Source organism: Stigmatopora argus, chromosome 7 (genome assembly GCF_051989625.1).
Source record: "Stigmatopora argus isolate UIUO_Sarg chromosome 7, RoL_Sarg_1.0, whole genome shotgun sequence".
NCBI lineage: Eukaryota > Metazoa > Chordata > Actinopteri > Syngnathiformes > Syngnathidae > Stigmatopora > Stigmatopora argus.
In genome coordinates this window covers 13,882,360-13,898,750 of record NC_135393.1, presented here as the reverse complement: position 1 = coordinate 13,898,750, position 16,391 = coordinate 13,882,360, and the positions used below count along the sequence as shown (strand labels likewise).

Sequence of the window (16,391 nt, the reverse complement as noted above, 5' to 3'; positions counted from 1 at the left end):
GCGAGTATTTTCGGAAGTTGATTCAATTATCGCCATCTGCCGAAATCCAAGTCAAATCAATTTAAGAGTCCTTCACAGATCTTCATTGCGAACTCAGATCAACAGTCTTCGGCCCGGGACCGTGTGATCTGTCAGGTCAATAGTCCTCAAAACAATTAAATGTCCTCGGAGCCAGCTGCAGGGGGAAGTGTCCTTGATATACTGAGCTTTCGTCTGCTTATAATGATTAATGTATCACATATGCATATAATGATTAATATTCCACACATACATATAATGATTAATATTCCACACATACATATAATGATTAATATTCCACACATACATATAAGGATTAATAAGCACATATATAATAATATCCCAGAATAACCCCAACAGCCATAAAATAGTTTTTGAGGGTTGGATTGATTCAGGATGTGAAATGCACAAAAAATAGACACAAAAAATACTACATTGTTTTCATAATAACGTGTATTAGTCTAATATACGTTATTGTAAAAAAACTAAAATGTTGTTTTTTTCTTGTCTATTTCTAATTTGCATGACCGAGGTCAGAGTTCAATTGGCCGCCACCCTTTAAAATGGCGGATGAGCCAGCAGCCAGTTTGGCCGTGGACTGCATGCACAGCAGCTCAGAAGTGACGACTTCCCCAAGAAAGACCTGATAAAGTTCTTGCAGGACAATGCATCGCATTCGGTACGTTGTTATTTGGGATTTTCGAAGCCCCAGTTCTCATTTTAGGAGTGTTCTTTGTTTGTGTGGCGTAGCCACACGTGAATGGAGACAGCAAAATGTTTGCAAACAATTTGGCTACATTGTGTTACCTATAGCTCTTTATATTTGACAAGAAATCATTCCATTGTGTGTTTCAGTTCCTCAACAACCACAGATTGCTGGGAAACATCGAGAATGTGGCCAAAACGGCCAAAGGAGCAGCTTGTTGATCCCATAACGAGCTGTTTGTCAGCAAAGTGAGTCTTTTTTTTCAAATTTCTATTTTCTCTATCCGTTTAATAATTAATTGTCAGCGTTGAAGGCTTTGCTAAATTCGCTTGTTTTCATTATGATACATTTCAAATTTTGAATGAAAACACACTGATCTGGTGTTAATTTTTAATAGCAAGAACCTGTGTGGATAACCCACACCCACATAAGTGTGATCAGTTGAATTGTAAGAGATAAATGCTACACTTATAGAACCACTGATGTATACTACCTTTACCCTGGGCTTGGGCCTTTTCATTTTTAGTTTTAAATGTGGTTTGGACAAAATTTAAGTGAGACATTCATTCAACAATAGCACAGGGGTCATTTTTGATTCAAGTTTAAACATATGGTAAAATAACCATTTGTCCTGTGTATGAAGAAAAAATGGAAGAAATGATGACTTTTTGGGATATTTATTAAAAAGAAAAAAATGAATGGATTTGAAATGATTGACAAATGGTTAAACGAGCAATTACATAATCATGCTGTGTTGTTTTGTAGATGTTTAAAGCCACGGAGACGGTGGAGGAAGTGAAAGCTGTCAAAATCGACGAAGACCAAAGAATTCAAGGCAGAAGATGAGGAAAGACTAAAGTGTTTCAGGTTATTTATTTCTTTTCATGTCGTGTACTAAACCTACTCATTTTGTATCTTGCTTCTCTTCAGGGTCCACCCAAGTGTTCCAAATCAACGTAAGGGTGGCACGGTGAATGGCAGTCTTTGACACCATGACTATGAGGAAAGGAGAGCTGGCACTTGAGTGATGTTATGGAAAGAAGGGCCTTCCTGGTATGTATGCTATTCATGTTGATAAACGGCTAACTTGGTAGTTATTTTTTGGGCATTTTTTGACTTCATTCTGTGCCAGTCTCTTTTTTTAATTTAATGTTGGACTTGGTGTAAGGGTCCCTTTTTTTTTGTCTTCCAGATTTCCAGCGCCAAGGAGGATTTTCGTCCATTTACTGAACGATGATCACACTGCCCCATTTTTAATTGTGTGAGGGCCTACAGGGACCTATCTCAAAAGCCACTTTTTGTAGAAAAATAAATGTTCTTGAATTGTATAAATGCCTTATTCTTCACAGCAAAAGAATGCAAGTAACATGCCAAGTTAAAACTTTTTATTAACAGGAAAACACTTATACTATATCACACTTAGGAGTTGACATCACATTAAAGTGTTGATTGGTGTGGACAGTCTTTTCTCCACCTGCAGACAAAAGACAAGACTGTTTTAACTTTAAAAAGTTTTTACACTTATAATTAAATCTTGCCTAAAAGTTAAGTAAAAAAAAAACACTTAAAAGCTTCAACAAACTTGGGTGATAAAACACAGGCTACAAAATGAAGTGTTTTAGCTTATTTCATATATTTTTTGCGATAAAACACTTAGGCTACAAAACAGGACTTTTTTTTCACGTGTTTGATCCCGGTTTATATATTTTTTGCGATAAAACAGGCTACAAAACAGGACTTTTTTTTCACGTGTTTGATCCCGGTTTATATATTTTTTGCGATAAAACAGATAGGCTACAAAACAGGACTTTTTTTTCACGTATTTTATCCCGGTTTATATATTTTTTGCGATAAAACAGAGGCTACAAAACAGGACTTTTTTTTCACGTATTTTATCCCGGTTTATATATTTTTTGCGATAAAACAGGCTACAAAACAGGACTTTAAAAGTCCTGTTTTGTAGCCTATCTGTTTTATCGCAAAAAATATATAAACCGGGATAAAATACGTGAAAAAAAAGTCCTGTTTTGTAGCCTGTTTTATCGCAAAAAATATATAAAATGGGATCAAACATTTAGAATTATACCCCCCAAAAAATGCTGCTCCAAAATTTACTGTTAAGTCCACATTAAATTAAGTTTGAGCTGTGGACTTTACCAGTATTGGGGGAGGAGCAGGTAACAACAGTGAAACCTCACCATGGTGATATTCATAAAATAGATCAGATACCACATCATTGAATTACACAAAATATAAATGTTTTAAGCATTTATTTCATTTGGAAAAATACTTGGATATTTTACAATAAACAAATACAGAAGCCTGCAAGGAAGATGACCTGGTCCTCAACTTAGAGATGCTCCAGAGTCTGGTCTGTGGGCCTAATGTGTGCAAAAAAAAGCATAAGTTATAAGTAGAGACTGGAGATTCAACAGATAGGGTTAGGTGATTTTTTTGGGAAGTAGTTTTACCTTGATCTGGCCCAGTCTTCTCTCTCCTGTAACCTCAAGGGTGTGAGTGTTTTTGGCATGCAGGAAGAGCTGCATCTTGAGGCTAAACAGGGAAAAATTCCAAAAAAGACTAAGTTAACATAAGTAGAGACTGGAGATTCAACATGTAGGGTTAGGTGATTTTTTTGGAAGTAGTTTTACCTTGATCTGGCCCAGTCTTCTCTCTCCTGTAACCTCAAGGGTGTGAGTGTTTTTGGCATGCAGGAAGAGCTGCATCTTGAGGCTAAAAAGGGAAAAAATCCAAAAAAAGCCAAAGTTAACATAAGTAGAGACTGGAGATTCAACAGATAGGGTTAGGTGATTTTTTGGCAGTAGTTTTACCTTGATCTGGCCCAGTGTTCTGGGCACGCTAGAAAAGCTGCATCTTCATGCTAAACAGGGAAAACTAGATTTAACCAAACTATTTGAGAGTTGCCAAACAATTATTACAGGAAAGAGAAATCATAAAGAAAAATGTAAACAACGCTATTTTACCTTTTTACAAACAAGGCGATTAAATATACAGACTGACGTTAAGTTAGGAGAAAGTTGACTTAACAATTTTTGTACAAATGATTTTTTCATGAAAAGAGAAAAATTACAAATTAGAAATGGGTGTTGAGCACTCGGAGTAAAAACTCATTAAATACAACACAGCAGGAACTAAGTTGTGCCTGTGGATGTCATTTTTGAGTAATCCTTTACCTAGCAAACTGTCCGTTGATGTCTCAACTTTGTTTGATTAAATTAAAATTATTGCTACACGGCTCAATAATGGAGAGAAAACAGACAACATACTTTTTAAGTCAATTAGGAAGCGTCCTCGTGACGCTAATGCTAAGCTAACTAGACATACGGCACACAGCCGGTGGGGAAAATGAGCCCAAACTTAAATTGTCGACGGTGTGTTGAACCTGGCATTAAACTAAAAGATTTGTTGGCAAATTTAGGCTTAATTGGTTCCTAAAAAATCTCCTGGTAGTGTGATAAACGTGCACTTAGGCCAGTAAATTACTCTACGGCTTACCTCGTGTGTCTGCTAGCCGTCCGCCAGCAAAGAAAGGCTGTTCTAAAGGATGAGCCACTGCACATGTGCTTAATTTAAGCAGCTGCACATTAGCCGTAACCACGCCCATATTGAATGTGGAAAAGATGGCGGCTTGCTTACCGCGCTCCACGAGAAATTTACCCCTTCATATTTTAATTGTTACGTACCCACATTTATACTTTTAAATGTATACTAACACTTGCATCAATTATGTATAATTTTATGTATTCTAGCTCATCATGTATTTACAAGTATACGTCTACTTTTAATGCTTAACACATTTACTGATCAACAAATAGTGCCCACTTGCCCTGTAAGTTACATTTGAATAATAACAATTTTAAAAAATAACTTAACAAGTGAAATTGTTTTTTTAATTTTTTTTAAACGCGGAACATTTCTCATTTGATTGAAGGGGAAGGAATTTCTGAAGTACTGTGAATTTCGAGCGGTTTATTTCCGGTAACAACGGAAGTGGTGCTAAGGGTTATGTGTAGGTGACCGAAATCCAAATATAGCAGAAACGTTTTGAAAATATCATCTCACAACCCAAACGAACGAATTAAAGTTAAGGCTTTATTGAGTCACCATGGGAGCTCACCTGGTCAGACGCTACATCACCGAGACCGACACCGAACCAGATCCGGCGAGGAAATTTGAGTTCGATCCCCAGTTTGGTTTTCCGGAGAGAAAAGAACGAGGTAAATACGAAAAATATGTATTGACATAAATACATCTGATGACCACTTAAGATTCGCTTCATGTCCGCAATGTACAGCAGAGTCTCGCGATCGCTCATTTAGCTAACAATGAATCTTTGCAGTCGCTACGGTCCTATAATTACAATTTATTTGGCAATGGAATAAATGAGACGATAATAGCTCCAAATTTTGCAATTGGAACAATGATCTAACCTGTTCTATTATATGAATAATCCTATTTTTATAAATCCCGGTTGTTTGTTAACCCAAATCTGTGTATTAATTGCCATTGTGGTTGAGCAGCTTTGTATCACAAGTGAAATATGGCTTATTTCAAACATTTGGTTTGCTGTTTTAGAATGTATAAATTGTGGTCATTCCAAAATTAAAAAAATAAAATGCTAACAGAGTGCATACCTCCACAGAGATGGTTGCTACGCAGGAGCAGATGAACTTGGCCCAGGTGCCTTTGGAGCAGAGGGACTATTGTGCTCATCATCTTATGAAGTTTATGAAGTGCAAAAGGGACAACTGGCCAAACTTCCTTGCCTGCAAACATGAGAGACATGAATGGGACTACTGTGAACATCTGGAGTAAGTAACACCCTAACACCCCTCAGATGAAGTGGAGTACCTCTTTTCCTATTTAGATATTTCATAGGCATGTCAGTTGACCATTTGGAATGTCCTCTTGTTCTTTTTTACCTTCTTCCGTGAAGCTTTACGGTTTTTGACAGTTGAGTAAGGCTTACAGTAACCACCAAATGAACGAATTAGGCAATGGAGGCATGAAAAGAGCTTGACAACACACAACAATGGTTGCTAGGATGTATGATCAATTGCCGTTTGCAAAACTGCATTCTAGATGTCTCGTTTTTTTTTTTAATGTCTTCAGCTACGTGATGCGGATGAAGGAGTACGAGAGGGAAAGGAGACTCCAACTGAGGAAGAAGAGAATTGGAGCCCAGGTTGAAGCTGCATAATTAAATCCATCCAGCCCCTTATCTATGTATATAACTACACTGTTTGTAATAAACAGTGCTGCTTAACATATGATCGTTGTTCATTTTTGACGTAATGACAAGTATTTAAAATTTTACATTGCCAAAGCGCAAGTCAGCTTTGCATGATAGAAATGCATTTTTTTTTTTAAACGGTCTTAGTTGCTGAGTGTGAGAATTTTCAAAGTTGAAGCATTTTGTTTTTCAGGAGGTTGCAAAAAAACTCAAGGCCAGCTATTGCAGAAATGGCTATTAAATAAGCAAGTAATTGAGTAAAAGATTTTGTGACAATTTTCAAGTACAATGTACTATTTACCAAATGTTCATATTGCCACTGTTTGTTGGCAAAACCATAAACATATTACTAACATATCAAATTGGGTATAATACTCCTTTGTCGCAAAACCAGAAACTTTGCGCTGTTGTAATTCCAAAGAAATGATTTTTAGTTATATGATGCCAGCCTTAATGTATGCCTATTTTTTTCATGCAATTTGATGAATAGTGTAAAAACTAGTTTTATTTAGTTAATTTACAAAACAAGAACACCAACGGATAGTTCTGCGGCGAGTAGACAAAAAGGAAAATAAAAAAAGGTTGCAAAATGTCTTTTAAAGCTTGTCCTATTTCTTGGCAAAGCTAATCTTCATAGCACAGGTGGCAGTGATCCTGAAGCCTTGCAGGGCATCCTTGGCTACGCTTGCTTGCATTTCTCCCTCAAACTCCACAAAGGCGATGTCGTGCTTCCCGGGAACCAGACGCACCTCCTTGAAGCCCGGGAACCTAACACAATAGCAATTGACGTTACGCATTGTCGTTGGCACATGCCCGCCAATCCGACTTACTGGTTGAAGAGCATCGACAGCATCATCTCGTTGGTTTCCTCGGGCAGGTTGCTCAGGAACAGGATGTAGTTTGGCGGGTTATCAGGAATCTGTCAGGTCAGCACATGCGTCCAAAGTAAACATTTGACTACGAGACCCCCCAAAAAGCAAACGTACCTGTAGCGTTGGAATGTGGATCGGCATTGAAGGCACCTGAAAAACACAAAAACAGAAAAAAAATGCTAAAATATTTTTAAAAGTAGACTGAAAATATTTTCAAATTGCCCCACTAAAATGTTTATCAAAACTTTTACAGGGTTTGTACACCTCATAGAACTTCCAAGACCAATTTTGCAGTTACTGCAGTACCTTTTAAACAAAGAATATTTAATAATACAGAAGTAGCTTAACAAGAAATGTCTGACCATTGCTGCTTTCTTGGCGAGAGCGGCAGCCTCTTGAGGTTTCTTCTTCTTTTCTTTCTTCTTGTCTCGGTCGCCGTGCGCCCCTTTGCCCTTGGTAATGACCTCAGAGTCTGTCTTGGCGTACTGTATCCTCTGGCGACAAGGAAGAAGCAAGCGTGTGGATCAAATCGCTCAGGAAAACACCTGGGTGATGGATCATACCATGGGCTTGTTGTAGAAGGGGAAGCCCTGCAGCTGGCGCAGGGCATTGGTGGCAGCGGCCAGCTCCTTGAACACCACAAAGGCTTGACCCCGCATCTTCATGGTCTTCATGGCCACAATCTCCACAATCTGACCAAACTGTGTGAACAGCGCGTATAGGGAGCGCTTCAACTCTAAAGGATATTTAAGAAATAATGAATGAATAAAAGACACCAACCTGTCAGCACACATTATGACAAACCAATATTAAAAATAAGGCTATATGTACATGAATTTGAGAATATTTACATGGAAAAACATGATCATTCACTCACGCACGGCACCTCCTTGTGAAATGAATTGGAATCATGACTTAATTTTTTTTTTTATTTCCCCCCCAAAATGGCAGTGGCTCCTTAGCCGGTAACCGGTCAAATAGTCCCATGGGGCTATTTAGCCGGTAACCGGTCAAATAGCCTATATGGCCCCATATGGCTATTTAGCCGGTAAGAATTCTGTGTGGGGTAAATAGTAAGAAACTATGGCTACGGAGCCACTGCCTAAATAATAGTCATTAAATCCCTATTCACCTAATGTTAAAATCTATCAATTGGCAATAACACATCAAATTTCAATAAGATTGATTGAATGGTTTAGAAAATCCCCTATTCACTCAATGTTAAATAATAAGTTACCGGCTAAATAGCCTCTGGGACTATTTGACCGGTTACCGGCTAAGGAGCCACTGCCAAAAAAAATCAACATCTGTCAAAGTGGTTGTCCAATGACTTGCTAATCGATTAGACGCATACTACCTTCTTTCTTCACTCTGTCATTGATATTGTTGATGTAGATGGTGTGGTTGGGCCGGATATCCATAGTAGAGTCCTTAAATCGTGGGACACAAACACGAAGCATACATTCATAACGGGTTGATCTTTTTTTTTTTTCAATGGTCAAGTCCATGCAAATTTTCAGCAGGCATTTTGGTCAAGACGATGACAACGAGTATTTAAAAAAATATTGTAACCTTAAAACAGCAGTCATGCTTGGTTTCTTACAAAAATAATTACTAAGTAGTAGTACGACAACGATGGAAGATGCCAAGGTAGGTAAAACACATTAAAGTTCCGATCAATTAAAACGCACAAATACAATCGACTCCACGTTTACTGTTTTTTAATCATTTATTTATTTTTGCAGAAAGGTTATGTTAAAGTGGTTTTATTCCATTTCAATATGTGCTATTGCCCCATTCATAGAGCTAGCGTAACCGGTTAGCTTCTAAGCTAAGCCAGCGAATTTCACAAGAGGATTCTTACAAAGGAACGTTTAAACTCAGCCTTCAAGACAGTGTATTATTATTAAAGCACTCCGGTGGTTACTTGCTTAAAAATGCACAAATATGAGGATCGCAGAAGGGTAGAAAGTAAAACATGTTACCTCTTTCCCGGTCTCACACACGCTGCCAAACAGGACGCAGTTCGCTTTATTATTTACTTTATGCTACACTGCCACCGGCAGGCAAGGAGGTAAACTACAACTTATAATGGCAGACGATTAGATGGGCGCTCCAGACTTGCACGCAGAGCAAACTTTTATATCATCTGGAGGGATGAGGCTTTTAAAATGTATTAGACTACAATAATCACAACATCACAAAACGACTGTATTAAATACAGCAATAAGAGTAAATGTAACCCATTTCTTTCAACCCCAAGTTTTTATTAATAAATTACTTATTCAGATGAACAGATGTGAACAACAATTTATACATTTCTTAACATCAACACATATATCAGACCCATATAGAAGTCAGAACATCTCTTAAGATGCAAATCTTTCAACTGACCAGGTAAATGTTGTTGGCTTTTGTCATGTTTGCACATGAAAGATAACAGTGATGTGTTAAAGCATTTCACATAGCATTCACACCACTTATGGTCATTCGGGTTAAGCATTTTTGTCATCAGTGTAGTTCCAGTGTACAATTAAAATGTAAAACAAAGTGAGTTGATGTTCTTTAGTTTTGGATAGAGAGAGGAAGGTTGCAACGATCCATTGAAGCGGATTTGGTTGGAGGTGGTCGTCTACAGGACGAAGGGCAGAATGGGAGATCGGAGGGGAGGATAATCACGAAATTCCTTTAGGTAGCTGCGATGTTTTCCCTTGGCCCAAACAGTCATCTGAATGAAACCCACCAAGGTGAAGAAGGCCACAGGCAGACACTGAGTCATCAGTGTGAAGCCTAGCCAAGAGCCCAGCTGCAACAAGAGAAGGAACATGAAAATATCTGTCTTGCTGACATTTGACTAGTTATGTCACATTTAGCATTTTAGGAAGGAAAGAAAAAAAACACACAACCTCATAAGTGTAGTTTGGACAGGAGACCAGCAGGAAGACCCAGGTAAAGGGATTCTTTGTTGGGTAAGGTATTTTCCTTGTCTTGGAGCCTGGATAAAAAGGTAGTCACATAAAAAAGGATGTTTTAAATATGTTCCTACAGTCAGTTACCTCTAAAAATATTTATTATCCAGCAATTTTATGATAACACCTGTTTTATCACAACTGCCAAACTGAGTATTTTACAGGATTTTTTTCAGTTTTTAAACTCCAAAAAGTTGTTTTTATAATAGATATATGAATTATCTTGGAAAGCTAATATTGCTATATTTGGATGGGAAATGTTATCCACAAAATCCAGAAATTATGCAAAAGAAGTGCGTGTACCTGGCGGACGAAGGTTGCGCAGTGCGATGTGGATGGAAAAGTTCCCGATTTGACAGAACTGAGGGAGACAACATCTCAAATCAGAAATCTGTTGATTGTATGTCATAAATTGGGTGGGAAGACACTTACCAGGAATACGATGAGGGCCAGTCTGATCTGTTGCTCTCCATAAACTGTATCAAACAAAACATGGGCAGTGACGTTTCAAGACTTTTATGCACGGGAGATAATGGACAGTATGAATGAGCAATATATGCGTACTCACTTGGCGGCGTATATAAGGGATGATTGATGTAATATGCCATCCATGCTGCAAAGCCCCAGTAGTATGTACAATTCTAAAATGAAGTAGTTATTGTTAATAAGTTCCTCAAATTGACTCGCCACAGAATTACGGCACTTACGGTAAGATGAGTGCTCAGCCTTACCTTAAAGATGTTGCGTAGTGGCATGGTTCCATGAGAGAAGCGATGGACAAACAGTGTCTCCAACAGCCTTTTGACGTAGTGGAAAGAGTGGCACATGCAGGCCAGACTGGGAAAGGCAAAAGCTCAGGATTAGCTGCTTATTATAAAGCAGATGTAGACTCATGGTGCTATTGTCATGGCAACATAATGCCTCGCATTCATATTATGTCAGGTGGCTAAAAGTTTGATTTATAGACCTAATGGAACACGTTAGCTAATTGCATCACAATGAGAAATGAACTCTTTGGATGCTATAGACTGGAATAAACATACATGTTTTTAGTATAAATTCTCTTCTAACTAACACTGTGAATATGATGTGTATACATGGGTTGGCATTTCATGAGTTCAGAGATCTTTTCATCGATACTTACTGTACCACCCAGTGTTTACTGGTGGTAAAATCATATTTGGGATTGTAGATGAAGGGGACCCTGAAGTAAAACATCAGGTAAATGACAAGAGGTCCGGTGTACTCTGTCAGAAAGACCTAAAAGTCAAAAGAAAACACATCACAGTGAACACAGTCCCAAATTAAAAATGCATATACTCTGCTCCAACTCCTGGAAGAGGCAAAACATAAACTCCAATATCATCTCTCCACACCAATTGAACATTAATTGACATAGAAACTAGTCAGAGCTGTTCAAGTTTATTGTATTTCAGGAAACTTTTGCCATAGTATATTTCTGCATGTGTGGCAAAATCCGTACTTACCGTGACCCAGCTAATTTGAGCACCCAGGTCTCGGAAGTAAAAGGTTGCCGTGGTTCCCACTGGAAGCTGTTGCAGAACATCTTCATCCTTTAGAGATTTCCCCTCTGAAACACACACATTTACTTAGCTAAGAATGTAAACTTTGCCATTGAAAATAAAAAATAAAAACATTTTGTCCTACAGTGGACAGTACATCTAATACTTTGGATCGACCCCAACGAAAATAGTGTAAATCCACAAATAATTGGAACCAATTCTTATTGCATTTGGGAAAAAAAGAATCCAAACAAACAATTAAAGTATATGTTGTGGATTCTCACCCACTCTAGTTGAGTAATAGACTTCATTTATAATAGGATTATTTTAAAGAAACCACAAATGACTTACTCGCATCGAGCCGAATGGACTGTCTGGCTGGGTACCACTGAGGATCTAAAAGACAGACAGTCTGAATATTTGTATTTTCTTAATGAGGATGTATGAAACAATAGCAAGAACACTCACGGCTCTTGTGGAACATAGACTTGATCTCCCCAATGGTGGCATTTGGTTCCACCTACAAATAACACCATGACAAATGAATTGATACAAGCATACAACAACACAGTTTTCCATTCACAACGGTGATTAGCGGTAAATTTAGCTCTCGCTGTACCGACACACACCCCGTGAAAGTGAGCAATCCAACAGCTGGTATTCGGGTTTCAAGGATTTTCTAACCACAGCCAAAACACAACGGCATCCCGCCATGCTGATACAGCCAGCCAACTTGGACTCGTCAGACACACACAGAACACTTGTTCACTTTGCATCAGTCCATCAATGATGAAATCAGGACCAACAGCGTTTCTGGGTGGAGTTCATGAAATGGGTTTGTTCTAGATAGAAGAGTTTTAAGTTGCAATTCCGGATCTGGAAACAAACTATATTTACTAACATCTGTTTTCTAAAGTATTCCTGAGCTCACATGGTGATATCCATTGACGTCGGTTTTTGATGCAGTGATCACAAACATTCAATGTTGGCCAATTATTTCCCCAAAACCTTTTTTTATGTATGCATGAAAAAAAAATCCCATAATTCTTTGCTACTGTGCATTTAGGAACATGATCCTTAAACTGTTTGGCCATTTTCTCGTGCACTTGTTCATGAAATCTTCCTTCTATACCTAAACCCAATTAGCTTATTCACCTGTAAGATGTTCCAAACAGGTGATTGATGAGGAGTATTCCTAAATGTTCTCAGTCTTTTTTTGCAACACCTCTATGCTCTTTTGAAAACGTGTTGCAGCCATTGGTGAATAATTATTGGCTAAAAACTGCTACTATTTTGACCAGTTTTAACATCTATTTAAGACATTTATCTTGTCTTTGTAGATTTGAATTAAATATAGGTTGAATCTGATTTTCAAATCACTGTACTCTGTTTTTATTGTTATTTAACCAAGGTTTTAACGTTCTACCCATCACGTCCAAATTCCCAATTGATGAATTATTCAGTTTTAACTTCACAACAGCAATCAAAAGTATATTCCCACTGTGTGAAGTATTCTGCTGTCACTTTCCAAAGGCAATATATTAATCAGCAGATCATGTTTACACTAGTCAGGCCACATTAAACATTCTCTCTCCAAATTTGGGTTACGCCGGGGGGCTCCTCTGTATCTCTCAACATTGCGGATATGATCACCATGTGGCCAGAACTCCAAGCAGGCAGAGTTGGGTCACATGTGAAAGTGTGGGTTTACAGTTGCACACTCCCTGACGACGGTGGGGCAGGTTCGCTGTGTTCTAGAAAAGGGTTGACACTCACTGACATAGTGGGATATTTTTACAACACAGAGGACCACCATTTGTGTAAAAAAAGCATTTACAAGCGCAGACCATGCAAACAATTATACATGCAGTGTGTGAAGGAAAATAGCCAGAGATGTTGTCGCTCACCTTGTCCAAGAAGCAGAGCTTGTCCTTGGTCTTGGCATCAAGTATCTCCACCTCAAAGAAAACAACAGCCTTTTTAGCTTTTTTAGCAGGTTTGCGTTTGACCGGCGCCGGGGCCAGTGGCGGTGCAGCCGCTGCCCCATTAGCCGGATTTTTACCAATGGTGGCCTCAAGTGCGAGGGCATCCATGTCAACGGTCCACCTTCTGGACTCACTTTATTACGACCACCCCACTGCCCAAGTGCCAAGCCCAGGACCACTCTGAACCTGAGAGCAGAATTACTACACTCAGCTGTGGAAATAAATCTGTCTCCCCCATGCTCGGTGCCTTGGAAGCCACTCCCTCCTTCCTCCTCTACCTCATCCTACCACCCAGTCCCTCCCTTTGCTGGCTGCCCCGGTCTCATTCCTTCACTTCTGGCCAACGGCTTATTTTAACTACCAGCCGACCCCTGGAGAGTGGACACATGGGCGTGCATAGTTGCGCATTCAGAACGTGTAAACATCTTGTCGTGGGTAAGTTCTCAAGGAGGAACTTGATTACGGAGTTGATTGGACTATACGCTGTTCAACAGCACTTCCAACTCTTCCATCAAAATACTCGAATACTACTCGGCCTAGCCTGTGGCTAACTGGTCAGAAGGGAGCGAGGTGCTATGACAACCAACACCGTTTGAATGCAGATCTTCCTCTCCCTGCAGCTAAATATAAAATCTACTGCTAACTCTGCATAACCCCCTTGCCAGCAAACCACCATGTCAATGTGATGATGTCATTAGATTGGCACTGCCATTTGTCTTAAAAACACCTGACTTCTTCAAGAGACTGTTGGTTGAATGGTGGCTTCGGACCCTCTTTCAGTCACACACTGAGGGATGGCCTTTCCTGCCACCCAAGAAGGGTGATAATACCAAAGATTTTCTTAGCCAAGTGTTAAGTTAGGGCATTCCCCTTGGTGGACCCCACCCTTGCCTCTTCACACTCTAATGATCAACAGTTGTGAATACAGTTTCCATATCTCATTAAAAGACAAACAATTTGAACTCCCAACAGATCAGTTATTTATAATTTTGGATATAAATCTGTCAACCATCAAACTATTACTATCACTATACTATGATTATGTTTTTACAATATAGTGGGCCCCCACATATTGTTTGGAACCTTTTTTAATTTATGTTTTCTTCCTCTTTCTAAGGCAATACGTTGTGAATATTTTACATTGTTTTTAGTAGGAAACAAACCTGTGAAAAAAAGGATCTTGACACTGAGGTGAAAAAAGTATTTTAAATAGACGGCTTGACAAAAGTTAAATTATTCACCATACAAATAGTTAGCAGTCTACTCTTTTCTATAATGAAGAATGATACAATTGTTTGAAATAGACTTGATGACATTTACAATCTGAGATAATGGTGAATGTTTCAATTGTTGCTCTCAGGGAAGGGAAGAATGTAGATTATTTTTTTAAGTGCGCAAAAAAAAGTGAAGCACCACATAATTTTTGTCTCTATTCAGTTTGGTATTGAAGTTTTTGAATGATAGAGCATCTACAACATGAGGGATATTTTTGTGAGACTTTAAATAAAAAAGAATCCTGGAGTGACTACTGAAAAATGCATCTAAAATCTAGAGCAATTTTTATCTGGAAATGCTGGTCTGTGCAATCTTTTTGATGGATATTTGTAAATGACACTTTTTTTATTCACTGAATTTACTAAATGTTCTGTATTTAGGTCATTCTTTTTAATGTTGTGACATTCCCACCTGAGGTTGACACACACCTGTTGTCAGGGTGGGTCACTTTCTCTGGAAGTGGTTCATTCCTTTTGGGCTCAATTTCTAAGAGACTTTACTTGACCTAATTTTGTACTTTGATTGTTTTGCTTGTGTTATGTTCGTGGTCTTCTCAATTCCAAGAGGACTCTTCTGTACATGAACCAGAGGGGCAGTTGATGCAGGATCGTCTTATCAACTGGATTATTGAGTAATAACATAAGGAATGCCATGAGTCATTCCTGCCAGAGATGGCGCTCATGCAGCACTTTCTGTGCTATGATAATGCATGTCTTCAGAATTTGTGTGATTTGATTGTGTAGTCAAAATTAAAAAAAGCTAAATGATAACCCTCAAACTACGACTCATTTGTTAGTTGGAGGTTTATATTCAACAATAAGCAAACTGATGCCTGCTTTCATTAATCCACAAAGACTCGGTCACTCAAGCCAGGCGGTATAAATTGGCGTGTACCCTAATTCTGCTAACTCGTGTCATCACAGATGATAATAATATTAGCTGTGAAGGTTCCCACAAAAAGTTAGTAATTAAACTGATAAAAACTATGCAGGATCCGTTGCCGGTCAAGTGTTTCATTGTCAATATACTCACCTCGTAGTGCTTCATCTTGTCAGTCTCTTCCTTGGTATCCAAAATGATCGACAGAGCAACCTCCAATCAGAGAACCAGGAGCGCAATGCGCGTTTTAGTAGGCGGGCTAAACTTGGGCCATCAGCCAATTAGCGTTAGCGTTAGTAGTAATAACGCACACAGCACATATACTTCCTAGCAAATGGGAGTTTAGCTAATTGAGAGGTTGTTGTGTGGGTGTGTGCTTCAAATTTAAACGCCACTTGTTCTATTTACATTTATTTAATCACTTTGTGGCAGAATTTGGCAATGATTTGGCATTTGACCAAAATATGACAGATGATATTTTTAAATTTATTTTTTATACTGATTTATGATCCTTATATAGTTATATGATTTGACGTTATTTGTCTTTTATATGAATGTCATTTATACGAGCTTTTGCCCTTGAAGATTTTTGATGCGATCATGTAGGGTTGGACTTTAGTCTGATATAGGTTCGTCTTCCAGAGAAATAGACTGAGAATTAGTTGGAAATGATCCTGCTTTCTTGTTTCATAACTTGAGCAACAACTTTTGACATTCCTCACCAATTTGCAAAAATCTGGGCCGCGCCCAAAGCAAATGTTCAACTCGTCTTGCGCTGCGTAGTTTGTTTTATTTTAATTTATTCGAATCCTAATGCTCTGTTGGCAGGGCAATAAGAATAGGCTATACTTTAAAAATAGTTTGTTTTATGGAGAGACTAAACAGGGTACATTGCGCAATACAGTATACC

At 38.5% G+C, this 16,391-nt stretch overlaps 3 protein-coding genes and 2 long non-coding RNA genes across 6 annotated transcripts; 2 read left to right on the top strand and 3 right to left on the bottom strand.

The window, feature by feature from the left end:
• The first annotated feature begins 582 nt into the window (after window positions 1-582).
• Window positions 583-2,056, top strand: LOC144077942 (uncharacterized). The gene is made up of 5 exons (XR_013301138.1): window positions 583-697; window positions 874-972; window positions 1,490-1,591; window positions 1,655-1,777; window positions 1,917-2,056. It is a non-coding gene; the product is annotated as an uncharacterized LOC144077942 (long non-coding RNA).
• Window positions 2,057-2,977: 921 nt separating this feature from the next.
• Window positions 2,978-4,335, bottom strand: LOC144077656 (uncharacterized). The gene is made up of 5 exons (XR_013301061.1): window positions 4,241-4,335; window positions 3,556-3,605; window positions 3,376-3,457; window positions 3,196-3,277; window positions 2,978-3,105 (listed from the first exon to the last, which is right to left on the bottom strand). It is a non-coding gene; the product is annotated as an uncharacterized LOC144077656 (long non-coding RNA).
• Window positions 4,336-4,700: 365 nt separating this feature from the next.
• ndufb7 (NADH:ubiquinone oxidoreductase subunit B7) lies at window positions 4,701-6,015 on the top strand. Its single transcript, XM_077605435.1, has 3 exons — window positions 4,701-4,962; window positions 5,388-5,556; window positions 5,858-6,015. Exons 1-3 carry the CDS (start codon window positions 4,851-4,853, stop codon window positions 5,943-5,945), a joined length of 369 nt encoding a protein of 122 aa, XP_077461561.1. The 5' UTR covers window positions 4,701-4,850; the 3' UTR covers window positions 5,946-6,015.
• Window positions 6,016-6,465: 450 nt separating this feature from the next.
• snrpb2 (small nuclear ribonucleoprotein polypeptide B2) lies at window positions 6,466-8,962 on the bottom strand. Its single transcript, XM_077605434.1, has 7 exons — window positions 8,836-8,962; window positions 8,208-8,280; window positions 7,414-7,586; window positions 7,213-7,344; window positions 6,965-7,000; window positions 6,809-6,897; window positions 6,466-6,746 (listed from the first exon to the last, which is right to left on the bottom strand). The coding sequence occupies exons 2-7, from the start codon at window positions 8,269-8,271 to the stop codon at window positions 6,587-6,589; spliced, it is 654 nt and encodes a 217-aa protein (XP_077461560.1). The 5' UTR covers window positions 8,272-8,280; window positions 8,836-8,962; the 3' UTR covers window positions 6,466-6,586.
• Window positions 8,963-9,096: 134 nt separating this feature from the next.
• tecrb (trans-2,3-enoyl-CoA reductase b) lies at window positions 9,097-15,742 on the bottom strand. 2 transcript variants are annotated; one of them, XM_077605433.1, is made up of 12 exons: window positions 15,635-15,742; window positions 13,250-13,300; window positions 11,811-11,862; window positions 11,694-11,738; window positions 11,307-11,410; window positions 10,964-11,079; window positions 10,551-10,656; window positions 10,388-10,460; window positions 10,252-10,295; window positions 10,123-10,180; window positions 9,757-9,845; window positions 9,097-9,656 (listed from the first exon to the last, which is right to left on the bottom strand). In XM_077605433.1, exons 1-12 carry the CDS (start codon window positions 15,647-15,649, stop codon window positions 9,483-9,485), a joined length of 927 nt encoding a protein of 308 aa, XP_077461559.1. In that variant the 5' UTR covers window positions 15,650-15,742; the 3' UTR covers window positions 9,097-9,482. The 2 variants fall into 2 exon arrangements, with proteins under 2 accessions (XP_077461559.1, XP_077461558.1); XM_077605432.1 differs by lacking the exon at window positions 15,635-15,742 and having other exon boundaries at window positions 13,250-13,565.
• Between the last annotated feature and the right edge of the window lie 649 nt (window positions 15,743-16,391).

Bases quoted from the DNA above. Each gene is read 5' to 3' on its own strand.
- ndufb7 (XM_077605435.1), top strand. From the start codon at position 4,851: ATGGGAGCTCACCTGGTCAGACGCTACATCACCGAGACCGACACCGAA. The intron at 4,963-5,387 runs GTAAATACGAAA...ATACCTCCACAG, and splicing joins TCCGGAGAGAAAAGAACGAG to AGATGGTTGCTACGCAGGAG. The intron at 5,557-5,857 runs GTAAGTAACACC...TAATGTCTTCAG, and splicing joins GACTACTGTGAACATCTGGA to CTACGTGATGCGGATGAAGG.
- snrpb2 (XM_077605434.1), bottom strand. From the start codon at position 8,271: ATGGATATCCGGCCCAACCACACCATCTACATCAACAATATCAATGAC. The intron at 7,001-7,212 runs GTCAGACATTTC...TGTGTTTTTCAG, and splicing joins TCGCCAAGAAAGCAGCAATG to GTGCCTTCAATGCCGATCCA. The intron at 6,898-6,964 runs GTACGTTTGCTT...CTGACCTGACAG, and splicing joins TCCACATTCCAACGCTACAG to ATTCCTGATAACCCGCCAAA.
- tecrb (XM_077605432.1), bottom strand. From the start codon at position 13,435: ATGGATGCCCTCGCACTTGAGGCCACCATTGGTAAAAATCCGGCTAAT. The intron at 11,739-11,810 runs GTGAGTGTTCTT...TCTGTCTTTTAG, and splicing joins GTCTATGTTCCACAAGAGCC to ATCCTCAGTGGTACCCAGCC. The intron at 10,657-10,963 runs GTAAGTATCGAT...TGCCTTTCCCAG, and splicing joins AGTAAACACTGGGTGGTACA to TCTGGCCTGCATGTGCCACT.